Source organism: Calypte anna, chromosome 17 (assembly GCF_003957555.1).
Source record: "Calypte anna isolate BGI_N300 chromosome 17, bCalAnn1_v1.p, whole genome shotgun sequence".
NCBI lineage: Eukaryota > Metazoa > Chordata > Aves > Apodiformes > Trochilidae > Calypte > Calypte anna.
The window spans coordinates 668,354-692,885 of NC_044262.1; the positions used below are offsets into that span (position 1 = coordinate 668,354).

Consider the following 24,532-nt stretch of genomic DNA (forward strand, 5'->3'; position numbering starts at 1 on the left):
AAGACAAAGCCAAGTGCACTAATTGCTGTTGCTCAGGTGAAATATTTTCTGCCCACCCCAGCCCTGCCTCAGGAGTCATTTATTCCTTATCTAGTGTGAGGGAGCCACACAGAAGGCTTTTATTATTTACCCTCACTGCTATTTCACTGCACCTACATTTTCTGAAAGAAGGAAGAAAATCCTCAATGATTTCCTCCATGCTTCTCTGCTTTGCAAACAAGGATTGCTGATTTTTAATTTTTTTTTTAAGCTGGTTACAAGTGACAGACAAATCCACCACCATTTAAATGACCCTCACTCTGAAGGCACTGCCAGAGGCTCCTCAGAGGACAGGGGATGTTCTCAGTCACCAGATGCTTTACACCCCAACATGCTGGGCTCCACCTTGTGCTCCCGAGGGATGAGCAATAAGTGAGCAACTTCCCAGCAAAAAGGGCTTCTTGTCCAAAAACCTTTGTATTTTCCATGTTACTAAGAGAATGAAATCCTCTGTCCTTCTGCTCCTGCTTATTTATCCACCAAACCCCCAGAGCTCATACAGCCCCCCCCCAGCACTGATAATTTAAAGCATCCCTGGAGAGGCAGCAGCTGGGTGGGAGGGGAACTGATCTGCCTGTGAGGAGATAACAGGGCAGCTGGTGACCCCCACCCTTCCTTTGAGGAGAGGGAAAATCATTTGGTGTCCCCAGAGCTCCCCATCCCTGCCCTGCTCCTCAGCCCCCTCCTTACAGATCAGCTCAGCTCTGCCTGGGGGGTTTCTGCCTTTTGCAAACCCACCCCAGGGTGTGGGGGAGCAGGATGGATCCAACACTTCCTATTCCTGCAGGGAAGCTGGAGACTTCTGCAGCCAAGGAAGTTGGCAAACGGATCCCTCTTAAAATAGCCACCTCTTTCCCTAATGTTAGCTCTTGTCAGGGAGCAGAGCTCCAAGGATTTAAACAAGGTCCTGGCTCCCTGAGCCCACGCTCAGCTCCTCCCAGGTCAGCTAAGGAAATCTGCTGTAATGATGGATTTAATCCCAGTGTTAACAACAGCCCTGGGGCATCAACCTCTGGGGGGCAAGGACAGGGCCCTTCCTCCTGCAAACCCCTCAGGCCTCCAAGAAAAAGGATGGCAAAGAGCAGATGACCAAATCCCGAGGGTTTTGGCCATTTCTGCTGGTGCTGAGCAGGTGCTGCCCAGGGGTAACGTGGTTGGGACTCTGTCAGTGCCTGAGTTTCCTTCCTCCTATTCCCCCACCCATCCCAGAGGGGCTGGAAGGAGCATTTCTTCATTATAAATACCAATTTTCCAGGCACGGGGGCATTTGCTTGTTGCAGTTTGCTTCTTGGAGAAGCCAGGCTGGGCACAGGGAGCTGGGGAGCATCCTGCTGAGCTCCATCCTGCCCAGGAGCAGCTCCTCAGCACCGGGAGGGGGATTTTGGTTCCTCTGGACATGGTTCTGCCATCCATCCACCTTCCAGGGTTCATGAACTTCCAACAAAACATCATCCCACCACAGACCTCCAGAAAAACACAGTCCCAGCACAGATCTCCAGCAAGACCCCATCCCACCATGACCCCCCCCAGCCACCTCCTCTGTAATGACTCCAACACCCAGTGCCAGGGAGGAAATTAAAAAGGTGATAAGGAGCCCCCTTGGCCACTGGGGGAATATCCTATCAGCAATATCCTATACCTTGCTATCAGCAAGATAAACTGACAATGGTTCCAGCTCTGGCAGAGGCTCAGGGATGAGATGTGGGGTGAATTTGTACACTTACAGAGGTTTTGTAACTCTCAGCTCCTGCTGCTGTGGGATCCCCATCTCTGCCTGGCATCTTCTCAGTGAGGGAGCTCAGAGCCCATCAAGAGGAGGACTGGGATCAGCTGCAGCATTTTAGGGTAATTTGATGGCTTCCTGAGGCTGGTTCAGCTGCAGGGTGCTGGGTGCTGCCTTTTGGGTGCCTCCCTCACCTCCTCCCTGTGCCCTGAGGGTCCTGACCCAGCAAAACCTCCCCAGCTCTACAACCACCGAGGGTTTCCACGGGGAAAAGCTCCAGGATGCCCTGCAGAGGGATCTGATCCCCCCACACCTCACCTGCTGACCCCAAAGCAGTTTTTTCCCCATCCTTGAATGTTTTTCCTTGCCTGATTTTCCTGTGAAGGCCCCAATCTGATGGCAGCCCCACCACCCACCCAGACAAAAAGCCCAAACACCTTTTAAAGCACTTTTTTTCCTTTTTTTTTTTTTTATTGATTTCATTGAAAACAGAACAAGAAAATGATCAGAGCCAAAAGACTGCTCCTTCCAAACTGTCAAAAACATTAACAGAAAATAATAATAATAATAAACATGACGGCATTATGAATGTTCTAGAAGAGATGAACAAAAAAAAAAAACAAACAAAAAACCTGTTACTGCACTAATTACAGTATTTAAAGATATATGCAAAAAAAAAAAAAAAAAAAAAAAAAAAATTAAGATAATGACCTGCCCAGCCACCACACAAAAGGTGATGGCAAATTTATTCACACTACAATACTAACAATTTTAAAAAAGTTTTGTGTTTTTTTTTCCTGCGTTTTTATACTAAAATCACTTTGTTCTTTTTATACAATTGATAGTTTATATTCACGTGGTGAGCAAAAATCACACCAGAATCAGCACCGTTTTTTTGTTTTGTGGTTTCTTTTTGTTGTCATTTTTTGTTGGTTTTTTTGTGGGTTTTTTCTTTTTCTCTTTTCTTTTTTTTTTATTTTTTCTCTTTTTTTTTTTTTTTTTTTTTTTTTTTTAATGCTAAGTCCCCAATGGTTCAGTAATGGTAAAAAATAAATCAGTTTATTGAAACCTCATAGCATGTGGCTTAAAAATCAATCGAAGGTGCCCAGCGTTGGGAGAAGTGATGGGAAGGGACGAGCTGGTGGCATCTGGGATCTTCTCACTGTGCCAGGTCCTGGCTGCTGCTGCCCCAGCCCGTGGCCATGAGTCGAGGTTCTCTATAATATATATATCATCCACTTTATTTTTTTTTTTTTTAAAAAAGAGAGAAAAACTGCTCTTCTTCAGAAGTTAGTGTCTTGCACAATCCCCTTCAAACCTCCCCTCTCTGAAACCACCAATGCGACGGAGAGAGGGAAAATCCTTCCAGGGGTGAATTGAACACTGAGGGTCATGGGGCTGAGCTGGTTGGTGATGGAGAGAACCCTGGAGGGAGCAGGAGCCCAGGGGAAGAGCCTCTGCTTGGCTCAGCTGAGAGCCAAGGACCAAAGGGCTTTGTAAGGACCGTGAGTTTCTTCTCACTGGAAAGAGGAAAAAGTCGGTGGGTTTGGGAGCAAGGAGAGGGTGTTTGTTAGAAATGTCCTCCAGCTCCTAGGGAAAGGCCCCACTGCAATGTCTTGGGAGAGAAAATTCATGCCTTAAAGCAACCAACAAACCAAACAAAGCAACAAAAACCAACCAGCAGAACCTGCCCCGGGGCTGTGCCAAGCAAAGCTCAAGGCCAGCACCTCCCTTCCCCCTCCCTGCTCCCCCCAGGCTTGGAGAAAGGAAATCCCATCAAGTACTCAAAGTTTATTACAAGTGAACTGGAGATGACTTGGCATGAGGGATCCATTCCATGAACAACGTTGGGAGGATGGGTGAGCTCTCCCCTGGCTCTGGCAACGTGAAGAGAACGGAGGTCAGGGATGGAAAACAGCAAAAGAAAACAAAAACCCCAAACTGCAACAGCCACCCCTCCACATGCAACTGTGAAAAGCAGCAGCAGCAGCAGCTTCCCAGCACCCGGGAGGGGAGGAGGACACCCCAGAGGTGGGGTTTGCTTCTACTTATTCCTCAGTAACAGTCGGAGGCACAGCCTGAAGCATTACAAACCCTTGGCTTTCCATGAGCGGGCGGGTTGGGTTTTTGTTTGCTTGTTTTAAGTTTTGTTGTTGTTGTTGGTTTTTTGTTGTTGTTTGTTTGGGTTTTTTGGGGGGGTTGGTTTTTGTTGGTTTTTTTTCCTTTCTTGAAATGGAAATCCAGACAGTCTGTGAATCTATGGGGCTAAAAGAAGTCAGTCTGTGGGGGCAGAGGCTCAGAAGGGGCCGGGTGCCGTGGTGGCAGAGCTGGTGTCAGGGAGCCCGTTCTCCTGTGTGTCCTGGGAGGAAGAGGAGGAGGAGGAGGTGCTCGCCTGCCGCTGGGCCAGAGCTGAGCTCGAGTGTTTGCACTTGGGTGAACCACACTGACAGCTGAAATATTTGCCTTTGATGTCCCAGAACCTGTCACCGTAGTCAAAGCTGCAAGAGAGAGAAAGAGAGAGACACAGCTGGGGTCACTGCCAAGCCATGGAGCAGAGGGGACAGTGCAGGGGGGAGGGAGAAGTCATCAGAGCTGCCACCACTGGGGGTCTTGTAGAGCTTCAAGGGATGAAGAGTTTATGGGACCCCCAGGGGACCCTGAGGACACAACCCCAGGATGAAGCAGCCCAGGAGCTTTCCTCCCACATCCCCGAGGTGGTGGCAGCCCTGGGGGTGGCACTTACCCAATTTCTTCTCCAGCTTCTATGTGCCTGGTGCTGAAGAAGGCAATCCTGGGGAAGCGGAGGTCCTGGTGGGACATGAAGACCCTCACGGGGATGAGGTTTGGCTCACAGAGGTGGTTTATGAAGCGGCTGATGTTGCCATAGAAACGGGCATCGATGCAGTACACCTCCCCGTCCTGCAGGAGAAACGGGGCAGCTCCCATCAGAGGAGCCTGAGCTGAGTGTTTGGTGCTGCTGCTGGTTTCAATAAATAACCAGCCACTGTCACTCCACTCCTGCTCTGGAGAACTCCAAGAACTTTTCCTCCTGTACTCTGCACTCCCCTTTTACTCTGCTCTTGTCCCCCTCTACTCTGCCCTTGTGAGACCCCACCTCCAGTACTGTGTCCAGTTCTGCTGTCTCCCAATAGCACCAGTTTGGCCCAGTAGGATGGGTGTTTGGTGGAAACACTTGTGGGTGAAAGGCAGTGGAGAGGGGAACAGGCACCTCTGACTGAACACAAGAGCCTCGAGAAAGCACAAGGGGTTTGCAGATAAAAGTGAGTGAAAACAGAAATTCCCTTTCCAGACAGCTCAAAGAATAATATTTTGTTTTCCTTGAAAATAAAAGAACTCCCCCTCAGGGCCTTTTTTTTTAAATTATTCCAGCAGAGAATGACTGTGCAAAGCAGAGACTTTAATTACAGAAGCTAATTTCAGTTGCAGAGAGGCCAACAGCAAAAGGATCCATTAGTGGTGCTCAAACTCCCTTTTGGGCAAGCACCTTGCAGCCATTACTGGCTGAGCTGTGCCAGATCAGCCCAGCAGGGAAGATGTCCTGGTGACTGGGGGGGCATCACCCCACATCACACACACTGTCACCACCTCTGACTGCAATTTTAAGTCACTGCCATCACCCTCCCACTTCTACCCCTGGAATGCCATGGTTGGTGAGGACATCACCCACTATTCACCCAGTGAGCACCTGCAAAGGTCCCTGCTCTCCAGCACGTCAGCCAGGGTTGGTTTCTTGAGCAAGGGATGGAAATCTCCACCTGCAGCATCCTCCCTGTGCAGCTGCTGAGGAGGACAAGTCCCAAGCAAACTGCTTCCCACCTTGCTAGGAGGGTACTGGGAGAGTCACAGGGTGCCAAGCAAAGAGGAGGAGAAATCATAAACCAGCTCTGGGTTCTCAAAAGAGGAGACTGTGAAAGGGCTACACAGAAAATAGCCATTTTCCACCCAAAATCTCCAGTGCCACCAGCCAGGGACTAACCTAGGGGCACAGGTCAGCTCCTGCTCACACACACACACCCCAGGGTGGAAGTTCCTTCTGGTTCTCAGCTTTATTACAGTCTGAGCCCTCTGTCTGCAGGCTGAGCACAAGACTCACCACTCACCATCTCTTTGGGGTGTTCAATGTGTGCTGCTTCACAAGGAAAAAGGAAATGGGCAAAACAATAAAGCAAAGCTTCTCTGGCACTAGCTGATGACAGGAACAAGATGGAGACTGTTTTACAGCTTTCCTTGGATGCCACCCTACTTCTCTGAGTCCCCAGCTCACCTTTCTTCCCTTCTCCTTTGCCAAGGAAAGCCTGGAGCACTGGCCTGGCTTAAAAGCTTTAGATCACACTTTTTTCAAAGCAAGATTTCTGCTCTGAGCCCCCTCCACAGAGCAGCACAGGAACTACCAGAACAAGCATCAAGTCCCTGCCAGGGTTATCTGACAGATCCCTTTGTAACTGAAGGTGTTTTGCTTAGTTTTGTTTGGTTTTTTTTTCCAGTCTTTCAGCTTATCTTTTGATGAGGAACTCACAGAGGTGCCAATCACCCCAGCTGCACGGCTGCAGAGACACCTGAGGATCCAGCCCAGTTTTTATAGTAGAGCATCTTCTGCATCCAAACTGGTGTGGTGGCCTTTGCTGCTGGGCTCTGTCCCCAGCTCAACAACCCCAAGCCTTACCTCAACCCCTCTATATTTTGACTAAAATGCCCTGAAAACACCATCCTCCTCTTTGCAGGCTTCCAGATTGTGCTGTACATCCAGATGGAGACAAATTTGCTCTTTTGGAGAGGGAAGACCTTGGGTTTGTCTCCTCAGACACTTTCAGATACAGTACCTTGTTGTCAAGGTCAAAGAGGTAGGAGTCCTCTTCACGGACATCTGCCTCAGAATCAGATATCAGCTCACCAACATACCTGTGGGCAGAGGGGCAGAAATCAGATCCTCACACAATCACAAGCTTGGGGTAAAACACCTCTTTCTGGGAGGAGGGAAAGGGACACAGCCCAGCCACAGGGGGCAACCCACAGCCTTGGCCATCCAGGTCATTTTGGAGCCACCCAGGCAAACTTCACTTGGCCATCTTACACCAGCTGAAAATCTGGCTCCAAACTCACTCTTTGCAGGGCAACATTTTTAAACCAAGCTTTTTTTTTTTAATGTAACTGGTCAAAATACCCTGGAAAATACAAGAGGGATAGGCACAAACATTTTGCTTTGTGCTGTAAGCAGCACAAACATTGCAGTGGTGCACAGGAGAGCCAAGATGTGATGTGTTCATCTTGGCCAACAAAGACATTTGCAGAAGGAAGCACAGCCCTGGGGAAAAGTACATTTTGTTGGAAGCAAGACTCCCTGTGTGAGCTGGTGTGTCAGTCTTCCTCCCCTTTAATGAACTTCTTTATTTGAGGGTAGCAGAGAGGTGGTGGTGTCTCCATCTCTGGAGACTTTCAAAACCCACCTGGGCACCATCCTGTGCAACCTGCTACAGGGTAACTGAGCTGGCAGGGGGGTTGGACTGGCCCCTTCCAACCCCATTCTGTGATAAGCAAAGGATTCAGAATACAAATAAATATTCTTTGCAGCATCAACAGAGACATCCATGACCAGCAGCCATGGCTACAGCATCCCTTAATTTTTTTCTTCTATTTCTGCAATAATCTACCCCAGCCCTTGTGCCCAATTCTATAAAACACCAATATGTAGCTCTAAAACCCCCCTAGCAACTATTTCTATGAAGGACACAAGTCCAGTCTTATTTAGAAGGTCTCAACTCACTGTAGTATAGCAATAGAGAAAATGCTTTCCAAAATGTTTAATAAAGTGTATAAATCACACATGAACCTTGGGGTTCATAGAACTGTACAGTATCAGGTTGGAAGGGACCTCAAAGATCACCTGGTCCAACCCTTTTAATACTATTGTTTATATGAGATGTCTCAGCACTCTGTCGAGCTGAGACTTAAAACTTCCCAAAGCAGGGGCTGACAGCAGTTCTTTTGTTTCCCATAAATCTGAACATTTTTGTTCCTCAGCACTTCACTGAATCAGTGCTGCAACATGTGCTTAATGCCAAATGCTTCCCTGTTGGGCTGAATCAGCCCAGAGCCAGAGAGCTGTGACACTGGAAAACCTCTGGAGAGGGTCAGCATTGAAAGAGAAAAAAGATCCAACATTAAAAAACCCCACTTGTTCCACATTGCCTTGCCCTTGAGTGTCCCATACCCACAGTGAACACAGCCACAACCCAACCCAAGTGTGTGTTTTTTTCTCCCCATTGCTTGTGTTTCAGAGGGGCAAGAGAGCAGAGCACAGAGCCCAGGAAGAGAGAGAAGGGGTAGAGAAAGCTTCATGCTACAAGGCAAAGGACAGAGCAGGAAACGGAGTCAGGAAACCTCAGAGGGAAGCAGTTGGGCTTGGTGTCAACCTGAACTGCCTGAAAAGCCCTCCTGGAAGAGGAGCAAAGCTTCCAGGCCCTCAGGAAGTGATGTGGTTGGGTGAGGCAATGGAGCTGAATTCACTTACTCGCACACAAAGGTTCCTGGTGGAATGTCCTGCATTGTCCTCACACCCCAACCCATCTTCTGTGTCCGGTAAAGCTGCAACCGAGTCCTGGAAAAGAGGAAAGGAAACCATGGTAATGGCACCCAGCAGGAAGATGATGAGTTTTCACAGAGATAAGGAAAAAAACAAAACAAAAAACCCACACACACAAAAAAACCCCAAACCAAACCAACCCAGCAACCTTCCACCACCACAAACTCAGAGGTGTGCCCCCCAGCACCACTGTGGGTACAGCCCCATCCCCACTGCTGCTCCCAGAGTGTGGGTACAGAAACTCAGGTGGGAACTGCATGGGGATGAGGGAGAGGCACCCATCAACCCCTTATTCCTGCCCAGCAACACCCACTGAGGTGCACACTGAGGGATGGGGGGAGAGGGGAAGGGAATGGGTGCTCTGTGTGGCTGCAGTGCTGATGGTTCACTTGTAGGATGCCCTAATCCCAGCACCAGTGCTGCTTTTCCCTTCATGCAGACACCCAGCACTCAGGGGGAAGGTGGAAGGGGACCTGAGGCAGCTTTAGCTCTGCAGGGAGGGATGCTGCAGGGGAGGGCAGGAACCTTACAGTGAATGAAGAAAACCTTGAGCTGAGTGCTCTGATCCCTTTGCTCTCTGCTGGGGTTGGTGCATTTAGCAGCTCCATCTCACCCAGCTCCATCCTACCCAGCTCCCTGGCTGAAAGACAGGGAAGAAACACTGCAGCTTGAAACTTCTGGATGTAACAGCTGCTCTGTGGAATTTTACTGATGGAGTTTTGTAGGCAGAGAAACAACCCCGTGTGTCATCTGCCTCCTGCTCAGCCAGCAGGTGAGTTAAGTGCAGGATGAAGAGTCCCCAGGGCCAGGGAAAGTTCTGTCCCCAAGGGAACCAAAACCCACTCAGCAATGCTGTTATTGGAACCAAGAGAAACCCAGTGCCCAAACAGTTATAACTGTTTTTCAGGCCTGGTGGAGATCCCCCATGTTTTGCCTTGTCCATCACAAAGCTGGGAACCAGGGAACCCAGAACTGGACCCAATACCCCAGCTGTGGTCTCCCCAGGGCAGAGGGGGAGAAGAATTTCCCTTGACCTGCTGGACAGGCTCACTGCACCCCAGGATACCACTGGTCACAGGGGCACCTTGCTGGCTCTGCTGGCAGGATGGGAACGTGTGTGCTGCTGAGCAGAGATAATTTGGGACAAATCTGCTACAGGAACCACAATGGAGCAGGAGCAGCCAAGTGTCTGAGGCCCAAATGCAGGAGGTTCCCCTTGCTGCCTCCCCAGGGACAGCTCTGCCAAGCTCAGGGACAGCTTTCTGGCAAAGCCATTCTCCCAGGCTCATCCTTGGGTTTCCAACCCTTTCCATCTTTCAGAAAAAACAACTTTTGCAAGGCAAAAAATGCAAAAGCAACAGCTCTAGCTGTACAGTTCCTAAATAAACACCCACACTGGAGCTCTGGAGCTTGGCAGGGAAAACCAGAGAGGGGTAAAGTTCTGCTGAAAAAAATTTTAAAAAAAGCATTGAGCTTTTTCCTCACTTATTTTTAACATTGCAAAATGTCATTGAAACTACAAAGCTTGCAAAAAAAGCCAACAGTTCTCAGTACTACAAGAAATTAGCAAAAGTCTTTTTTTTCCAGTGGGATTCCTCTGAAGTTTGTCCTGATCCACTTAGTGCAGCAGCAAACTTCTCCACTGCAGAGTTCCAAACCTCTGCATTCACACTTTTAGTCTGGCATCAAAATCCTAACAGCCTAATCCACAGCACCAAGGCCAACAGGTATCCAGGGCAGGGGGAGCCATGCCAGCAATCTGGGAATTTTAAGCAGCCAAGTCAGGCATGCTGGCCTGTATTTCTAATATTGACTGCTAATTTATAAGACTGTGCAGTGAAATGAGGCAACCAGGTGCCACTGATTGCTTCATTGGCCCCCTGGTCCTGCTCATGAGCAGTGGGGGCCCCCCTTAACCAGGCACAGGTGGGCTTGACACAAGCTCATGCCACTCCCTGGCAATTAGTGGCACCTGGTTGCCTCATTTCACTACAAGACTGTCTAAATTAAAGCTTTGCACTTGCTCTTGCTGCTGTTATCTTCACAGATCTCCACATGAGAAGTTCTATCTAGGCTGTCTGTGCAAACCCACAAACCACTTCTATGTTTTATGTGAAAGAATGCTGCAGTTCCCAGTGACAGGGTGCAGGGACTGAGCTCCTGAACCCACTGCTGCTTCCCTCCCCCAGCAGCACACAGGAACCCACTTGCAGACCACCCCAGCTTCTGTCTCATTTGGGTTTTGTGGCTTTGGGAGTGAGCTGAGACTGAAGAGCCAGGAAGTTCATGTGCTTGCTGTTGGTTTTGCTCAGATCAACTGAGTTGGGTTCCTCCTCCTCCTCCTCACCTGAGCCCGTTCTGCACCACACGGTTCCTGCAGGTTCTCCAGCAGGAGCAGGCATGGTTACACTCAAAGATCAGGGGTGGCTCAGCCATGTTGAACTCAGGCAGGAGTCGTCCATCCTGAAAAAGAGAGACATCCAGGAGTGGGTTAATTGTCCAGGAGTGGGTTAATTCTCTGTCCCTGTCACCCCTCCAAAGCAGAGGCCAAGAGCAGAAATTCCTGAGTGTAAATACAGCCCCCAAGGTGAAGGCATGACCTGACCATCCCAAAACCAGCATCAGACCTCAGCTTCCACACTGGTTTTCCACAGTGACAGTGGCTCACTCCTCACTGTCACTGACAGCTGACAAACACCAAGAGACCAGAGAGATTTTTGCTGCCTGGCAGCACCCTACGCATCGCCACCAAAAAAAAAACCTTACATGATGTGCAAAAAAGCAGAGTGCATCATCATTAGCATCGTTTTGCAGAGCTGGATGGGAGGAGCAGATGCTCAGTTTGTCTCTGGAATAAAGCCTACACTTCCAGATTATAAGGCCAACACACCAAACTTGTGTGAACCACGTTATCTGCCCAAATAACACTCCCCAAGAAGTTGCAATTCAATTATTTACCATATAGGGATTAAAGAAGAGACACAGTTCATCATATTTAGCAAATTTGGCTTTTAAGGCTTGAAAGATGTAGTCACTTATTAACAAATAAATAAAATGGCTACAAAGCAAAGAGAGATGCCAGTATTCCCACTGGGAGAAATGTGCAAGAGATTCACACAGCTTCTGATCTTAGCAGAACCTGTCCAAATATGAACCTCAAAAACCTCCCTGGAGGATTGGAGCAACTTACCCAAACCAAACCAGGCTTCTGGCAATGCTGTTGTTACAACATCTTTACTTTGCCTTCATCCAGGAGGATCACATAAATAAAAGCAGGCAACAAACCTCTCACCACCCTCCCCTCATTCACATTTACAGCATTTTCTGTGCTGCTCTGCACTGGAAGCTGATTTCAGGCCTGGGTTATTAAATGCTCTCTGTCACATGGGGATAATGAATGGCCCAGCTGGCATGACACTGACACAATAAATGACACCAGAAAAGCTTCCCAGAGTTCAGATTTTGTTATTAGCACACGTATCCCAAAGCTGGGACTGCAATTTCAGGCATTTTAAAACTAAAAAATAGAGGAGTTGTGCAAGGATCTGGTTTTAAGGTATTCCTTTAAGCCCTGAGCTGTGCAAAGCTCAGCTCACAGCCCCTGGGCTGAGCCAGGAGAGGGTCAGGGTCCTCACCTTATCATACCAGCAGCGCATACTGAGCTGGCCACACATGCAGTTACTGGAGGAGCAGTCATCTATACACACACAATACTGGAAGAGAAGACAAGGGGTTAACTTCAACAACTGAAAGAGCAACTTCTGTGACTGGCTCAGAGAGGAAACCACAAGCTTTTCCTTCTCCTGCTGCACTTAGCCAGAAAGATACCCAGCCCCATCTGCCCAGTGGCATTTTCACCCCGTTCTTTACCCCATGTGCAATTAACACCCAGGGATCCCACACTGAGCCACCTTCACCTCTCATGAGAGGATCTTCCCCTGGGTTACCACCCTCCCACCATGCCCTATGAGCTGTGCTCCATGCTCAAGTGGAGAAGGAAAGCTCCAAAGAGGAGCTGGGAGATGATGCAACATGATGTCTGAATCCTCCCCTTGCCTCTTCCCAGCTGCTGCTTCCCCAGCATCCCCCAAGCCCATCACCAGCTGCAGCACAACAGGGCTTGGACACTGCAAGTTCAGGTCAGAGAGGGCTCACCCTCACCCTGTGCTTCCCCACAACCCAATCCTTCAAGAGTTTCCAGTATCCCAATGAAGACCTTGGCCTGGATGCTGCAGTCAGCAAGAAGACAGCAGGAGAAAGGTCTCCAAACAACTTGCTCACTGCTCCAGGTACAGAGCACAGGAAAAGGACCAGTGGAGGCTGAGGATACAGCACACAGCTGAACACAGAGGTCAGCTCCAGCCTCAGACAGCAGAATCCCATCTCCTGCAGTAAGAGTGGGAGTTGAGGACTCCTGCTCAGCTCTAGCTGGAATTTGATGGCAATATTCAGAGCAGACATCCTCATTCTGAATGCAACACCCATTCTGAGGTGCAACATCCCTGACTGCACACACCATGGCAGGAAAAACCCAGATGGGCAGAGAGGCTGCCCCTGTACCTGTAAATGAGTGATGTTTCTATCGATGTCCATGGGGGAGGTGACACAGTTCTGTGACACATACTTGTAGTTGCTAGGACAAGGCTCACTGTCCACTGAGTTGATGCAGGGAATAGGGATCCTCTCATAGCCCCGAGCAATGTCTCTGTCAGGAGGAGAAAGAGAATCCCAGAAAGTGAGGGGCTGGAAGGGACCTGGAGAGATCCTGGAGTCCAACCCCCTGCCAGAGTCACACAGAACACATCCAGGTGGGATTTGGATGTCTCCAGGGAAGGAGACTCCAGAACCTCCCTGGGCAGCCTGGGCCAGGGCTCCCTCATCCTCACAGGGAAAAAGTTTTTCCCTATATAGTGGAACCTCCTATGCTCAAGCTGGTACCTGCTGCCCCTTGTCCTGTCTCTGGACATCACTGAGAAAATCCTGGCTCCATCCTCCTGGCTCTTTCCCTTCATACATGTATAAACATCACTGAGCTCACCCCTCATTCTCCTCCTCTCCAAGCTGCAGAGCCCCTCAGCTCCCTCAGCCTTTCCTCACCAGGAGATTTTCCACTCCATCATTTCTGTGCCTCTGCTCTGGACTCTCTCCAGCAGTTCCCTGTCCTTCTGGAACTGAGAGTCCAGAACTGGACACAATATTCCAGATGTGGCCTCTCCAGGACAGAGCAGAGAGGGAGGAGAACCTCTCCTGACCTCCTGACCACCCTCCCCTTTGTCACAAAAGAAATACTCCTCCAAACAAGGGGCCACGCAAAAATCACCCTGGGGCAGGATTACTGCCTTTGGTCACTGAGCCTTCAAAACCTCAAAGCAATTCCAACCAGAACAGAGTTCATTTTTTTCCAACCCTGCCTTACAGCCTGTTCTTTGTGCTTGCAAATATTTCCATTTGGAGGGATGAATTTACAAACCACTGCCTGAATCAGCATGTGCTTAATTCCTGCTAAGCTCAAACTGACCTTCACACCAAGCCAAGCATGCCCTAACAGCCCTTCCCCACACCAGCAGGGAGGTTTATTTCCTGACCCAGAAGCAAAACCAGCCACGTCCTCACCTGTTCACAACCTTATCTATCTGGACAGGCTTCTCAGTAGATGATTCCTTGAGAGTCTTGTTCATCTGCAGGGCCACCCAGACCTGAGAGTTAAGGCTGGAGCACTGGAGTGGAGTCTCTCCCTCCTTGTTCTTTAAAGTGACATCCGAGCCCCGGGAAAGAAAGAGACTGCAAAACAGCAGGAGAGGATCAGCACCCCCCAGGAGACACCACAGAAGGGCAAAAGGAGCTGAATCCTCTAGAGCCACCCCTTAGCAGACAAGAAAGAATCTGTAGTAGTGAATAATCACCTGAGGATTCTGCATTAAGCATGGTTCAGTGAATCCTTCAATGAGAAGGTGCTGGCAGGAGGCACAGACTGGAGCTCTAGGCACTCACCAGAGCTCTGGGCAAACCTCACCTTGCTCCAGGCATGCCCAGTACCTTGCTGGTACCAGCCTAACTTCAGACAGGCTTGAAACTCTCTCTGGCAGAGAAAGATATGGGGTGGGAAGAGGGAGCTGGAAATGGAAGAGTCCGACAGGAAACTGGTATTGGACTTGGCCCTTGTTTATACTCACCAGCTTTTGGTGAGTACACATGATGACTTTATTCATAGCAGTGAGGAAGGAAAGGAAAAGCCCTGTTACCACATTATGCCACGTTAGTTGTAAAATAAATTTTAAAATTTAAAAAGCTTTAATCAAGGATGCCTGGCACCTTTCTGCTGGGAAGCCCAGCCTGAGCACAGCCCCTCAAGCCCAAGACTGCAGGACCACCCCAAGTGCTCTGATCTTTTTGACACCATTTCTGGCAGCAGCGAATGCTTCAGAGCCACCACCCCTGCCAGCAGGGCGATGGAGAAACAAACCCTTCAGCCCAGTTTTGTTCTGTGCTTCAGTGCCAAAGCCATTTCAAAGGCTTGCCAGCCAGTGCCCAGGTAGGAAGGAGTGAGAGGGGAAGGGAGAGGAGCAGCAGGGTTGGAGCTGTACTCACACCACACACTCGTAGCGGTTCTCCCTGGCTGCAATGTGCAGGGGTGAGTCCCCGTGGATGTTGACAGCATGTAAATCACACTTAGCAGCCAGCAGGATCTCTGCTATATCAACACAGCCAGAAAACGCAGCCCAGTGCAAACAAATGTTTTCCTCCTGGAGGGAGAGAAAAGAGAGGAGAGGCCGTTTAGTGTGCTGAAACCCTCCTGCTTTGGGACTTCCTACGCCTGCAGCATCCAACACGTGGTTGGCAGTCTCCTTCTCCTTCCTACTTGGAGCACCCCTCTTATAAAGACAGGCTGAGGGAGTTGGGGTTGTTCAGCCTGAGGAAGAGAAGGCTCAGGAGGACCTAATAGCAATCTTCCAACACCTGAAGGGGGCCCACAGGGAAGCTGGGAAGGGCTTGTAGTGAGGGGAAAAGGGCTACTGGTTTTAAACTGTAAGAGGGGAGATTTAGAATAGAATGGTTAGGTCTCTTCCCACCCAAACCATTCTATAATTGCACATTTCTCCTTCTGGCTGGGACTGCCAGGGTAGGCAGGGAAATCAGGGAGTTCTCACTCCAGCCTCCTCCACACCCTCCTGCACACACAGCAGTCCCTCAGACACACAAATCATCTGCCTCTAAGCCCTGAAAGAAGCTGGATCAATCCATAAGAGAGGGGACAGACATGAACAAACCCTCCAGGAAAAGCTGGAAGTTGAACTGTCCCAGCCCAGCAAAGCCAGCAGTTCTCTTAGAGCTGCAAAATTCAAGAGAAGAGCCCAGCCCAAGCTATAGGTGTATGGAAGGGCTGGAAAGTGAACCAGGAGTCACAGGGAAGGCAATCAATCTGACTCCAGGCATCTCTTAAATACTGTATGTACTCATCTCTCACTAGCAGCACTAGAAATAGCTGAACACTCATCTTTTTGATGGAGATATTTTAAGCACTGATACTCTGTTTTCTGTTACAGTGCAATTTGCAGCACACTGTGAACCCTTCCCCGTGGCAAGCTCTGAGGACATCGATTACAAGAGTGCAGTGATAATAATGGGCACCCAACTCTTATATATATATGTATTTTTAAAGCAAAACCAAAGCATGTCTTTTAGTCATCACAACTTAATTTGGATCCCTATATGGGGAGGCTATTGCCATATAGGCTGAGAAAATTGGGTCTGTTCAGCCTTGAAAAGAGAAAGCTCAGGGGAGAACTTATTATGATGTTCCAGTCCTTAAAGGTGGCTACAAAGCAGATGGAGACCCCTGGTTTCCAAGGAGTCCCATGGACAAGACAAGGGGCAACGTGCACAAGTTGCTCCTGGGAGATTCTGGTTGAGCACAAGAGGAAAATTTTTCTCCATGAAGACAGAGACTGGAATGGTCTGACACCAGGGGAAGGGGTGGATTTTGGAAAGTTTGAAGTCTCAGCCCAATGGGGTGCTGAGACATCTCAGATAAACAATAATATTAGAAGGGTTGGAGCAGATGATCCTTGAGGTCCCTTCCAACCTGAAATCCTAGGATTCTATGATATAGTGGGGAGCTCTCTCTATCCATCTTCCACCCCCCATTAAGGGAACTTCTAGAAAGAAAAAAAACAACCCCTAATCAGCATCATGTACCCTCCCAGAGGGAAAATTCATCCACATGCTGCTGCTCAGACAGGTTACAGACACCTGGGCTTTGCCTTGCATTGGTGCTGCCTAACAGCAGCATAATTACAATCAAAACCATTTCTCCCAGAGTCTGATGTTTCCCAGCACCAGTGACACTGCTGCTTAATGACTGCAATCAGGAGACACCCAACATCAGGATGCTGACAGATCTGTGATACATACAGCTGCTGACAGGGTGGGGATTTTTCTTTCAAGAAAACTGTTGACTGAGCTGATGTGATTTTCATCATCTCCCGAGTGATCTTGTACCTGGTAGCCAAAGGTGTGACCTGTGACAGCTCAAACAAGCCAGGCCTGGGCAGGGTCAGTGCTGGGGCTCTGAAGTTTACACAGCAGCCCCAACACCCACCTCTTCTGCCTTGACTTTTAGCTTTTAGCAACAGCAGCAGATCCAGACCTGCCTGGGAAACAAACTGCCAAGGAAACAAAGGTTCCACCCAGAAAGGGGCTCTCAGACTGGGGACAGACTCCTGGAGCCTTTCTGAGACAAGAGTGCCCACACCTACCCCCACCAGCACCCAGGACACAGGAGGAGGCATTCAGGGTGACAAATACAAACCAGCTGCTGACATCCCTTGGAGTCAGAAAAGCACTAGCAGCCCTGGACAAGAAAATGCATTGCCATGAGGGGGGGACCTTGCTGTCCTGACTCTGTGCAGAATGCAGTGAGGCTTGTGACCCTCCAGTTATCAAATTATCTCACACCCAGGCTTGCACTGAAAGTCCTGCTGGGACCAGTCCATCTGGAAAACATGAGTATGGGCTTGTCCCCTCCAGAAGGCATGCAGGACACCCCTAACCTCAGCCCAGGGGGGAGCTGGTAAGGCTGGACTCGAGGGGGACCTGCCCAGTGCCATGTCCAAGTGACAGCACTGCAGACCCAGCTGCATCAGAACCAGCAAGGCACAGAGCTCACCCCCACCTGCAGCATCTCGTACAGTATCTTCATAAGCTATGGCAGAAGAGCCGGAAGGATTTCTTGCCATCTTGTAAACTTCTTTCCAGAACATGGAAGAAAATTCTCCTACCACACACTGTTCACTCACTGCCCCAAAGCACTTGAGCCAAGTGACCACCACACCTCCCTGCACTCAGCCCAAAAATCTGCCTTCTTGGGCTTCTTCAGTTTTCAAAGAGAGATTGTGGCTCATTTCCAAACCAGATCCCAGGCAGAGCCTCACATTGTCACGGATGTTGATGTCTGAGCCCTTTGCCAGCAGCAGCTTCACCAGCTCAATGTGCTTGTACTCAGTGGCCCAGATCATCGGCGTCCAACCTCCATCATCCTGGGGAGGGGAGGAAAGGAAAGGAAAGGGTGAGACAAGCAGAAGGGGCAGGATGGTTTCCTGCTGGCTTCACAAGCCCCTGGGCAGCCACAGCAAGGTGCACCTTGCCTGGAAGGCAGAGACCCCTTCCCTCCCCACATCTCTCTCACTGCTCCCCTCTGCACTGCTGCAGGAAGAGGTCCCTCAGGGTCCTGCAGAGCCCGGGGTGATTCCAGGCCCCATCTTCAGCTTTAGCTGCAGCTCAGCACACTGGCAATGGGTCTCCAGGGTGTTCAAATACAGCTGACTGTCCAAAAGGCATGACCAACACTCAGCTTGAGCAAAAAGCTCTTCCAAAAGCTTCCCCAGGCAGCCTGGAGGAGTTGTCCTTCCCCCAGCTGCCTCATCCCATGGCAATGGAGAAGCTCTGGGATGCTGGGTGAAGCTTCCCACAGCACGTCTGTGATCCCAACCCCCCTGCTAGGAGGGGCACAGTGACACCACTGAGGAACAGGCTCCACCAGTGAATTAAGGGCAAAGGAGAAACTGCAGATTGAGGCACAAGGAAGGGAAGTTTCCAGGAGGTCACTGGAAGGGATCACCTCCTCCAGCAGACCAGGATGCCCATGGCACTGCCACCCTCTGATGTTCCTCAGGTCTCCTCCAGCAGCAGGGCTGTAACCACACTGCAGCCAGACACAGGTCCCTGACCTGCAAAGAGCAGCTCCTGCCCCTGGCAAAGGCCTCACCTGGCAGTTGACATCCATCTTCCCATTGGAGAGGAGATACTGAACAACATCATAGTGCCCCTTCTTGGCAGCCAAGTGCAGGCATGTGGAGCCCTCTGCATCCTGCACACAACCACAGAAAATGAGCTCAGAGGGGACATCCCTTCCCAGCACCTCCCAGTCCCTCCCAGCAATGCTCAGGAGCCAGCAGAGCAGTTCATGGATGGAGAAGACTCCAAAAGTCCCCAAGGTGCTGGCAGGAGGAGTGAGGGCAGCTGCAGCCAACACTGCACAGGGAGGTCCTGCACAGGGGCTACTAGAAGCCCCCCAAACCAAGTCCCCAGCATGTCTGCAGCCCATCTGCAGAGACAGGAGAGAAACCCCTTGAAAGGAAAAATGCCTCTAGGAGCGGAGAATACAGAGTCTGGTGGAGCTGGACAGGCTGTGAGTCATGATGGAGACACTCCCACACTAACCCCAAAGATCTGGAGCCTGATTTTTATCAAGTGTTTATATCCCAAGAGCTCAGCAGACAGCAAAGGCCCAGAGACCAGGAAATAAGAAGGAAATGAAAGACTGAAAAAACAAACTGACTCCTTCCTGCTGAGCCCCTGGAAGCAACGTCAGAGGCAAGAGCTTTAGGGTGGTGCCAGGCAGAGAGCATGGGATTAGGAGCAACCCTGTGAGCAGGGAGGGGATGTCTCAGGTCAGAGATTACATTGAGTGGGCTTCTTGGGGCAAAGAAAGGGTTTCTACTGCCCAGAAGTGCCTGCCACATCTGAACTGCCATGATTTTTTCCTGAAGTTAGCATGAGCCAAGGGCAGCACCAGTTGTGTTTTAATATTTGAATGTTCCTGCCAGTTCTGAATGGGGTTTTCATGTCCTATTGCCAGGATCAAGATCTTCACCCTGGGCTCTGAGAAGCCCCTGCCTGCCCCAGCCCTGTCCTCAGCATCCTCTCTGCCCTGCAGGGCTCAGCACACACCCACAGCAGTTCATGTCCAGAATTCTCATCAAAATGGCTGGAGATGAATTCAAATTGCAGTGTTGCTGCTTTCACAAAGATGACTAATTTGGTGCAGGCAACTAATTAACATAATAAACTAGTCTAGACTTCAGACATGATCTCAGGCTTCTAATTTGCTTTTGCAAGCCCTGGATTTCTTTCCTTCCCTTTACCTTTAGAAGCAAAAAAAACCCCACCTCTTTTCTCCTGCACACGAATAAATCAGGTGAGAGGCACCTGGATTGCTCCAAGATGCTCAGGACAGTGGCCAGCACAAACCCACAAGTGCCCATCCTGTCCTTTCCCAACTCAGAACCAGGTTCCCAAGGATCCATTTAAGGCTTGGGGTGGGCAGCACTTGATGTCCTGTGCAATCCCCCTGGCCCTGCCCCATCCTCCCCAGCAGTGACAGAGTAGGGAGCCAACTGCACCAGGATGTAATGAAATCCACGTTTCCTGTGCTCCAAATAGCATCTGATTTATGGGACTAATAAAGGATTTGGGTATTCTTCCAAGCTTGCAAAGCAACAAAAGCATGCTAAAGGCAAACAGACAGCTGCATTTTATTGTATTTGTTGAAATTGAGGGGTAGAGTTTAAAGGTGGGGTCTGGTTTTGTCACTGTGGGGTGATTGCAAGGAACTGCACACAAAGCCTTTGAAAAGCAAAGCTTCCCCTGCCATTTCTGCTGGCTTGGCAAGCACCTAATTACCAGCCCATTTGAAACTGTCACCACCAAAGTCTCATTATTAGAGCCTATAGAAAAGGAAATCTGAAAATCAAACTCCCAGTTCAGGGCAATGGATTTGTGACACTGCTGCTTGTGGCCCCATCTGAAATCCAACACCCCTGATGTTCTGTGCCACAAACTGATGTAGGAAGTGGCAGCACTTGCCCCAAACTGCTCACAGCCAGGACACTGCAGCATTAAAATGATGCTGCTGATAACCAAAGCTCTGCCAAGCCTTCATACCCCAAAAAGCAGGTCCATTTCCCCTCTGCCTCTGTGCTTCCACCCAAGACTGAGACTCCATAGAGAAAAAAAATGCTGGATAGAGGCTTCTTTGGGAGAAAATGATAAGGAATAAACTGCTACCTTAGGATCTACTAGTGCTCCAGCCTTGATAAGGTATTTCACAGTTTCCAGATGGTTGTTTTCTGCTGCCTCCATCAGTGGGGTCCTCTGGTCTTCAGAGCAGGTGTCAATATTAGCACCAGCCTGTTAGGGGACCAGAGGCAAACACAAGGACAATTATAAACATTTAGCAGAGGGAAGATGTGGGAGTAGAGATGTAGTAGTAAGGTTTTTTCCTGAAATTTAGCCATATTAAGCAGGGGGGTGGGGGTGGGGAAAAAATTAAAACCAGGAAAGAAGTCAGTCCCACTTGAAAAAGCTGCACACACTGCCTGCCCTCTCTCCTGCCTTCTACAGCCAGTAACAGGAGCAAGAAGCAGCCAACAGCTGGTATCAGATTACTCTTGTCATTAATGTATTTTGTACTGCTACCTTATGAATATTGTTTGTGTACCAGTTTGGGAAAACCAGCCTCTTCCTTCTTCCAGCAGCTTTGCAGCTTTGTTTTCCCTGGTCTGTAATTTCTATGGACACAATGAGCAGAACAATCAGCTCATCCCCATGTCACAAGCAGGAGGAACAACTCACTGATTGCAGCAGAGGTGGGAGCTGTAGAAAAATGCTGGAAACTGGCTTAGGTTCTCCTCTTGAAGTCAGCAGTAACATTTCTACTGAGGTCTCTGAGAATATCATCAGTTCAACATGGAATGCCTCAGACCAAAATCTCTTTTCCAAAACACCACAGATGCCTGCACCTTGCCTGCTGTAACTCCTTGGCTTAGCTCTGTAACCCACCCAATAGTTAAAAGAAAACCTCAAGGCAAGCCCAGTTCCTGGCAGGCCACACACACCAACACCTGCATGAAGCATGGGCCTGCTTACAGACTGACTCAGGCTCACCTGGCACAAGAAGTTGTTCCCATTGCATCCAGGTACCTCCCACTGAATGCATTTCTTGTGATGAGTTTTAAACAGCCTGAGCTATTTACACCAGCCAGGGAAGAGGCATTTCAAGTTTAACAAGCTGGGGACATTCCCAGCCCAACACTGCACTACTGCAAGAGGCAGACATCAGGGGAGAGATGAGATGAGAAGAGATGAGATGAAGGATGATGGAAACAAACCAACCCTACTGGTACTCAGGTCAAAGTGTTTGTCACATCTCACAATTTTTCCTCCTTTTACTTGTAGGAATCATTCTGTTGCCTTCATGTGCAGTAACTTCAGTGACCCAGAGCAGCAGGGCAGGCCCACAGCTGCATCTTCAAACAGCTCTTTGAAAGCCTCTGACTCCAGATGCTGACACTCACCATCCCAGCAGGCATGTGGCATTGCTGCCTTCAGCCATGCAGGTAAACAGAACATCCTTCCATTCACTCCAGACCAGTACAAAAAAGAATTGTAACTTTCTAAAACCTCCCTTTTCCTTAACCTTATTTTGAAATGTGTTCAATGAGAGAACCCCTATGGTTTTGACCATCTTCCCTCAATTAGGATCCAAATCTCAGACAATAAACCAAACCTCCATCTTTCCTTCTTCCCTCTTCATTTACACTGGGGAGGAAAATCCTGCTGGAGCTACTCAGGCTTTGACAGAAGGAAAGACAGGCTCTGCTAGCTTCCAGGCTCCAGATCCTACCTGCTTTTGCTACAAAGAGCAACTTGGCAGCAGTGTGCAGCCTGCCAGCTGTCAGCCTGTGCTGGTGTGTTGGGCAGTGACCTCTCTGCTGGCTGTGCCCAGGCACTGAGGCTCCCACATGCTCCGTGGTGCCCTACAACAAAGCTTCACATACTCATTGCCCCAGCAGTGAAGTTTGCTTGGAAAACAGCCTAGAAACACAGCTTCTGTCACGTCCTCTGAGACCTCACACTACTCTCACACTGCTCTCCACCACTCCTCCCTCAGCAAACCCTGACAAGAAGGAGGATTTTACAGGAGAGATGTTTCAGTGCTGATTTCTAAGTATGCTTTAGCCATGTGGGGCAGGAAACCAAAACCCACCAGTAATTGCTTGTCCAAAAGAACAAAAGTGGAGACAGACCTGAATCAGCATATGGCAGATGTCCACGTGGCCAGACTCAGCAGCAGCATGGAGAGGGGTTCTCTTATTCTGATGCTCCATTTTAAAATTAGGGTCAATTCCATCCACTGAAAAACAAAGCACAGATGCTCTCAACCACAGGTCAGAGATTAGAGGAAAGCACAAGAGTTCTCAACTCAAAGCTTTTAAAAGATGGGTTCCCAGCTCATCCTCAGCCCTTCTCACAACTCATAACATATTCAAGCCAGAAAGCTCTCAAGGCAGTCCTGGAGACTTGAGATGTGCAACAGCCCACACACCAGGAGCTTCAGAAACAACCTGGAATTTAATACCTTGGAGGCATTAAAATTTCTACCCAGGCCATCTCATGCAGCTTCATAATTTCCTCTCTCTCAATGCAGCAAAAAAACCACCACTGGCAACAGAACCTGTAGCAATAGAACAAGGGGTGATGGTTTTAAATTAAAAGAGGGGAGATTCGGACTAGAGATAAGGAAGAATTATTTTTTTTTTATGATGAGGGTGGCTCAGGCTGCCCAGAGAGGTGTGTGATGCCTCACAGGTCAGGTTAGGTGGGGCTGTGAGCAACCTGATGTAGCTGAAGGTGTCCATTCAGTTGGGCTGGATGATCTTTAATGGTTCCAACCCAAGCCATTCTATGAACAGCAAAAGAATAAAAAGGGGAAAATGCTGCTTACAGCAATACTGGAGTTGGAAACAACAAAGAGCTGGTGCTTACCTGGCCTTTTTGTCTCACCACTATTATCTGCAATTAGTGTCTGCAATCCCCATTGCATCCCTGCAAACACAGGGCTACAAAGTGGAGGGAGTGGACACGAGCTCAGATCTGGCCAGAGATTCTCACAGCTGTGCAAGGACTGGCAGATGATGGTGACAGCCAGACAAAGATGTCTGGGCATGATAACAGGTTGCATATGATGAGGCCATAGTTAAATATCAATGAATAACATTTTCTGTGCTATTGAAGACATGAACAATGAGGCTTCTGCTTGTTAGAAGAATCTGATAAATGAAAAGAACAGAAAGCATCTAAAAATGTACTGCAAAGTACTGGAGTGGAAAGGAAAGGATGCCAAGGAAACATTGTGTCCTTCAGAGAGGGAGATTCCTTGGGAATACTTGTTGATAGAAACAGGCTTAGCACCTCCAAGTCATCTGGTGACAGACAACCATGAATCCTCAAAACAAACCCCCTGCACTGAAGGGCTCTTCCCTTCAGATGGCTCTTAGCTTAAGCTGACTCCCATCTTTTTACCCCTCTAGGGGATGCAAATCCCCAACTGCCCCATTGCATGGGGAAGGAAAGTTCTGTTGGACTGGATAAAAAAAAAATCACAGGTAGGTCATCTGGAGACAGAAACATCTTCTCTGGATAAAACCAAGCCCAAATGCAGACCCACTGGGGGAGCAGGTCCACACTTCACAGAAAGATGAAGCCCTTCCCAATGACACATCTCTTGCAGAAGTGGCTTTCTCCTCCAGGTCCCCCCACGAGGGGCAGTGGGGAATAGGATGTGCTGCCATGCTGGGAACTGGACTCTGGCAGCTGCCTGCCAGGAGCTGGGAGTCCTGCCAGACACAGTGTCCTGGGAAGGAGCCACCTACCCAGCATAAGCAGAACTTTCTGCAGCTCTCCTTGCCTCGCAGAGAAGTACAACTGCTTGGGATGGAACCGCAGCTTCTTGGGTCTGCAGCAATGGGGAAAAGAGGAGAGATCAATATCCACTGAACAACACCCCACCCCACAGCTGCCCCACGTGTGTGACCAGGTCTGCACACAGG

At 49.3% G+C, this 24,532-nt stretch overlaps 1 protein-coding gene across 5 annotated transcripts in view; it reads right to left on the minus strand.

The window, feature by feature from the left end:
* Positions 1-2,764: 2,764 nt before the first annotated feature.
* The window catches only part of EHMT1 (euchromatic histone lysine methyltransferase 1), a 93,795-nt gene continuing 72,027 nt past the window's right edge, over positions 2,765-24,532 (minus strand). For 2 of the 5 annotated variants that reach the window (XM_030461141.1, XM_030461143.1), the window contains 14 exons: positions 24,356-24,438; positions 22,730-22,836; positions 20,709-20,831; positions 18,628-18,729; positions 17,795-17,899; positions 14,952-15,106; positions 13,977-14,144; positions 12,924-13,068; positions 11,999-12,076; positions 10,711-10,826; positions 8,292-8,378; positions 6,604-6,682; positions 4,506-4,681; positions 2,765-4,260 (listed from right to left, as the gene is read on the minus strand). In XM_030461141.1, coding sequence (XP_030317001.1) covers positions 4,059-4,260; positions 4,506-4,681; positions 6,604-6,682; positions 8,292-8,378; positions 10,711-10,826; positions 11,999-12,076; positions 12,924-13,068; positions 13,977-14,144; positions 14,952-15,106; positions 17,795-17,899; positions 18,628-18,729; positions 20,709-20,831; positions 22,730-22,836; positions 24,356-24,438 — 1,726 coding nt within the window. In that variant the 3' untranslated portion in view covers positions 2,765-4,058. The remainder of the gene's footprint in view (positions 4,261-4,505; positions 4,682-6,603; positions 6,683-8,291; positions 8,379-10,710; positions 10,827-11,998; positions 12,077-12,923; positions 13,069-13,976; positions 14,145-14,951; positions 15,107-17,794; positions 17,900-18,627; positions 18,730-20,708; positions 20,832-22,729; positions 22,837-24,355; positions 24,439-24,532) is intronic. The other 3 variants (XM_030461142.1, XM_030461145.1, XM_030461144.1) reach the window with 2 other exon arrangements.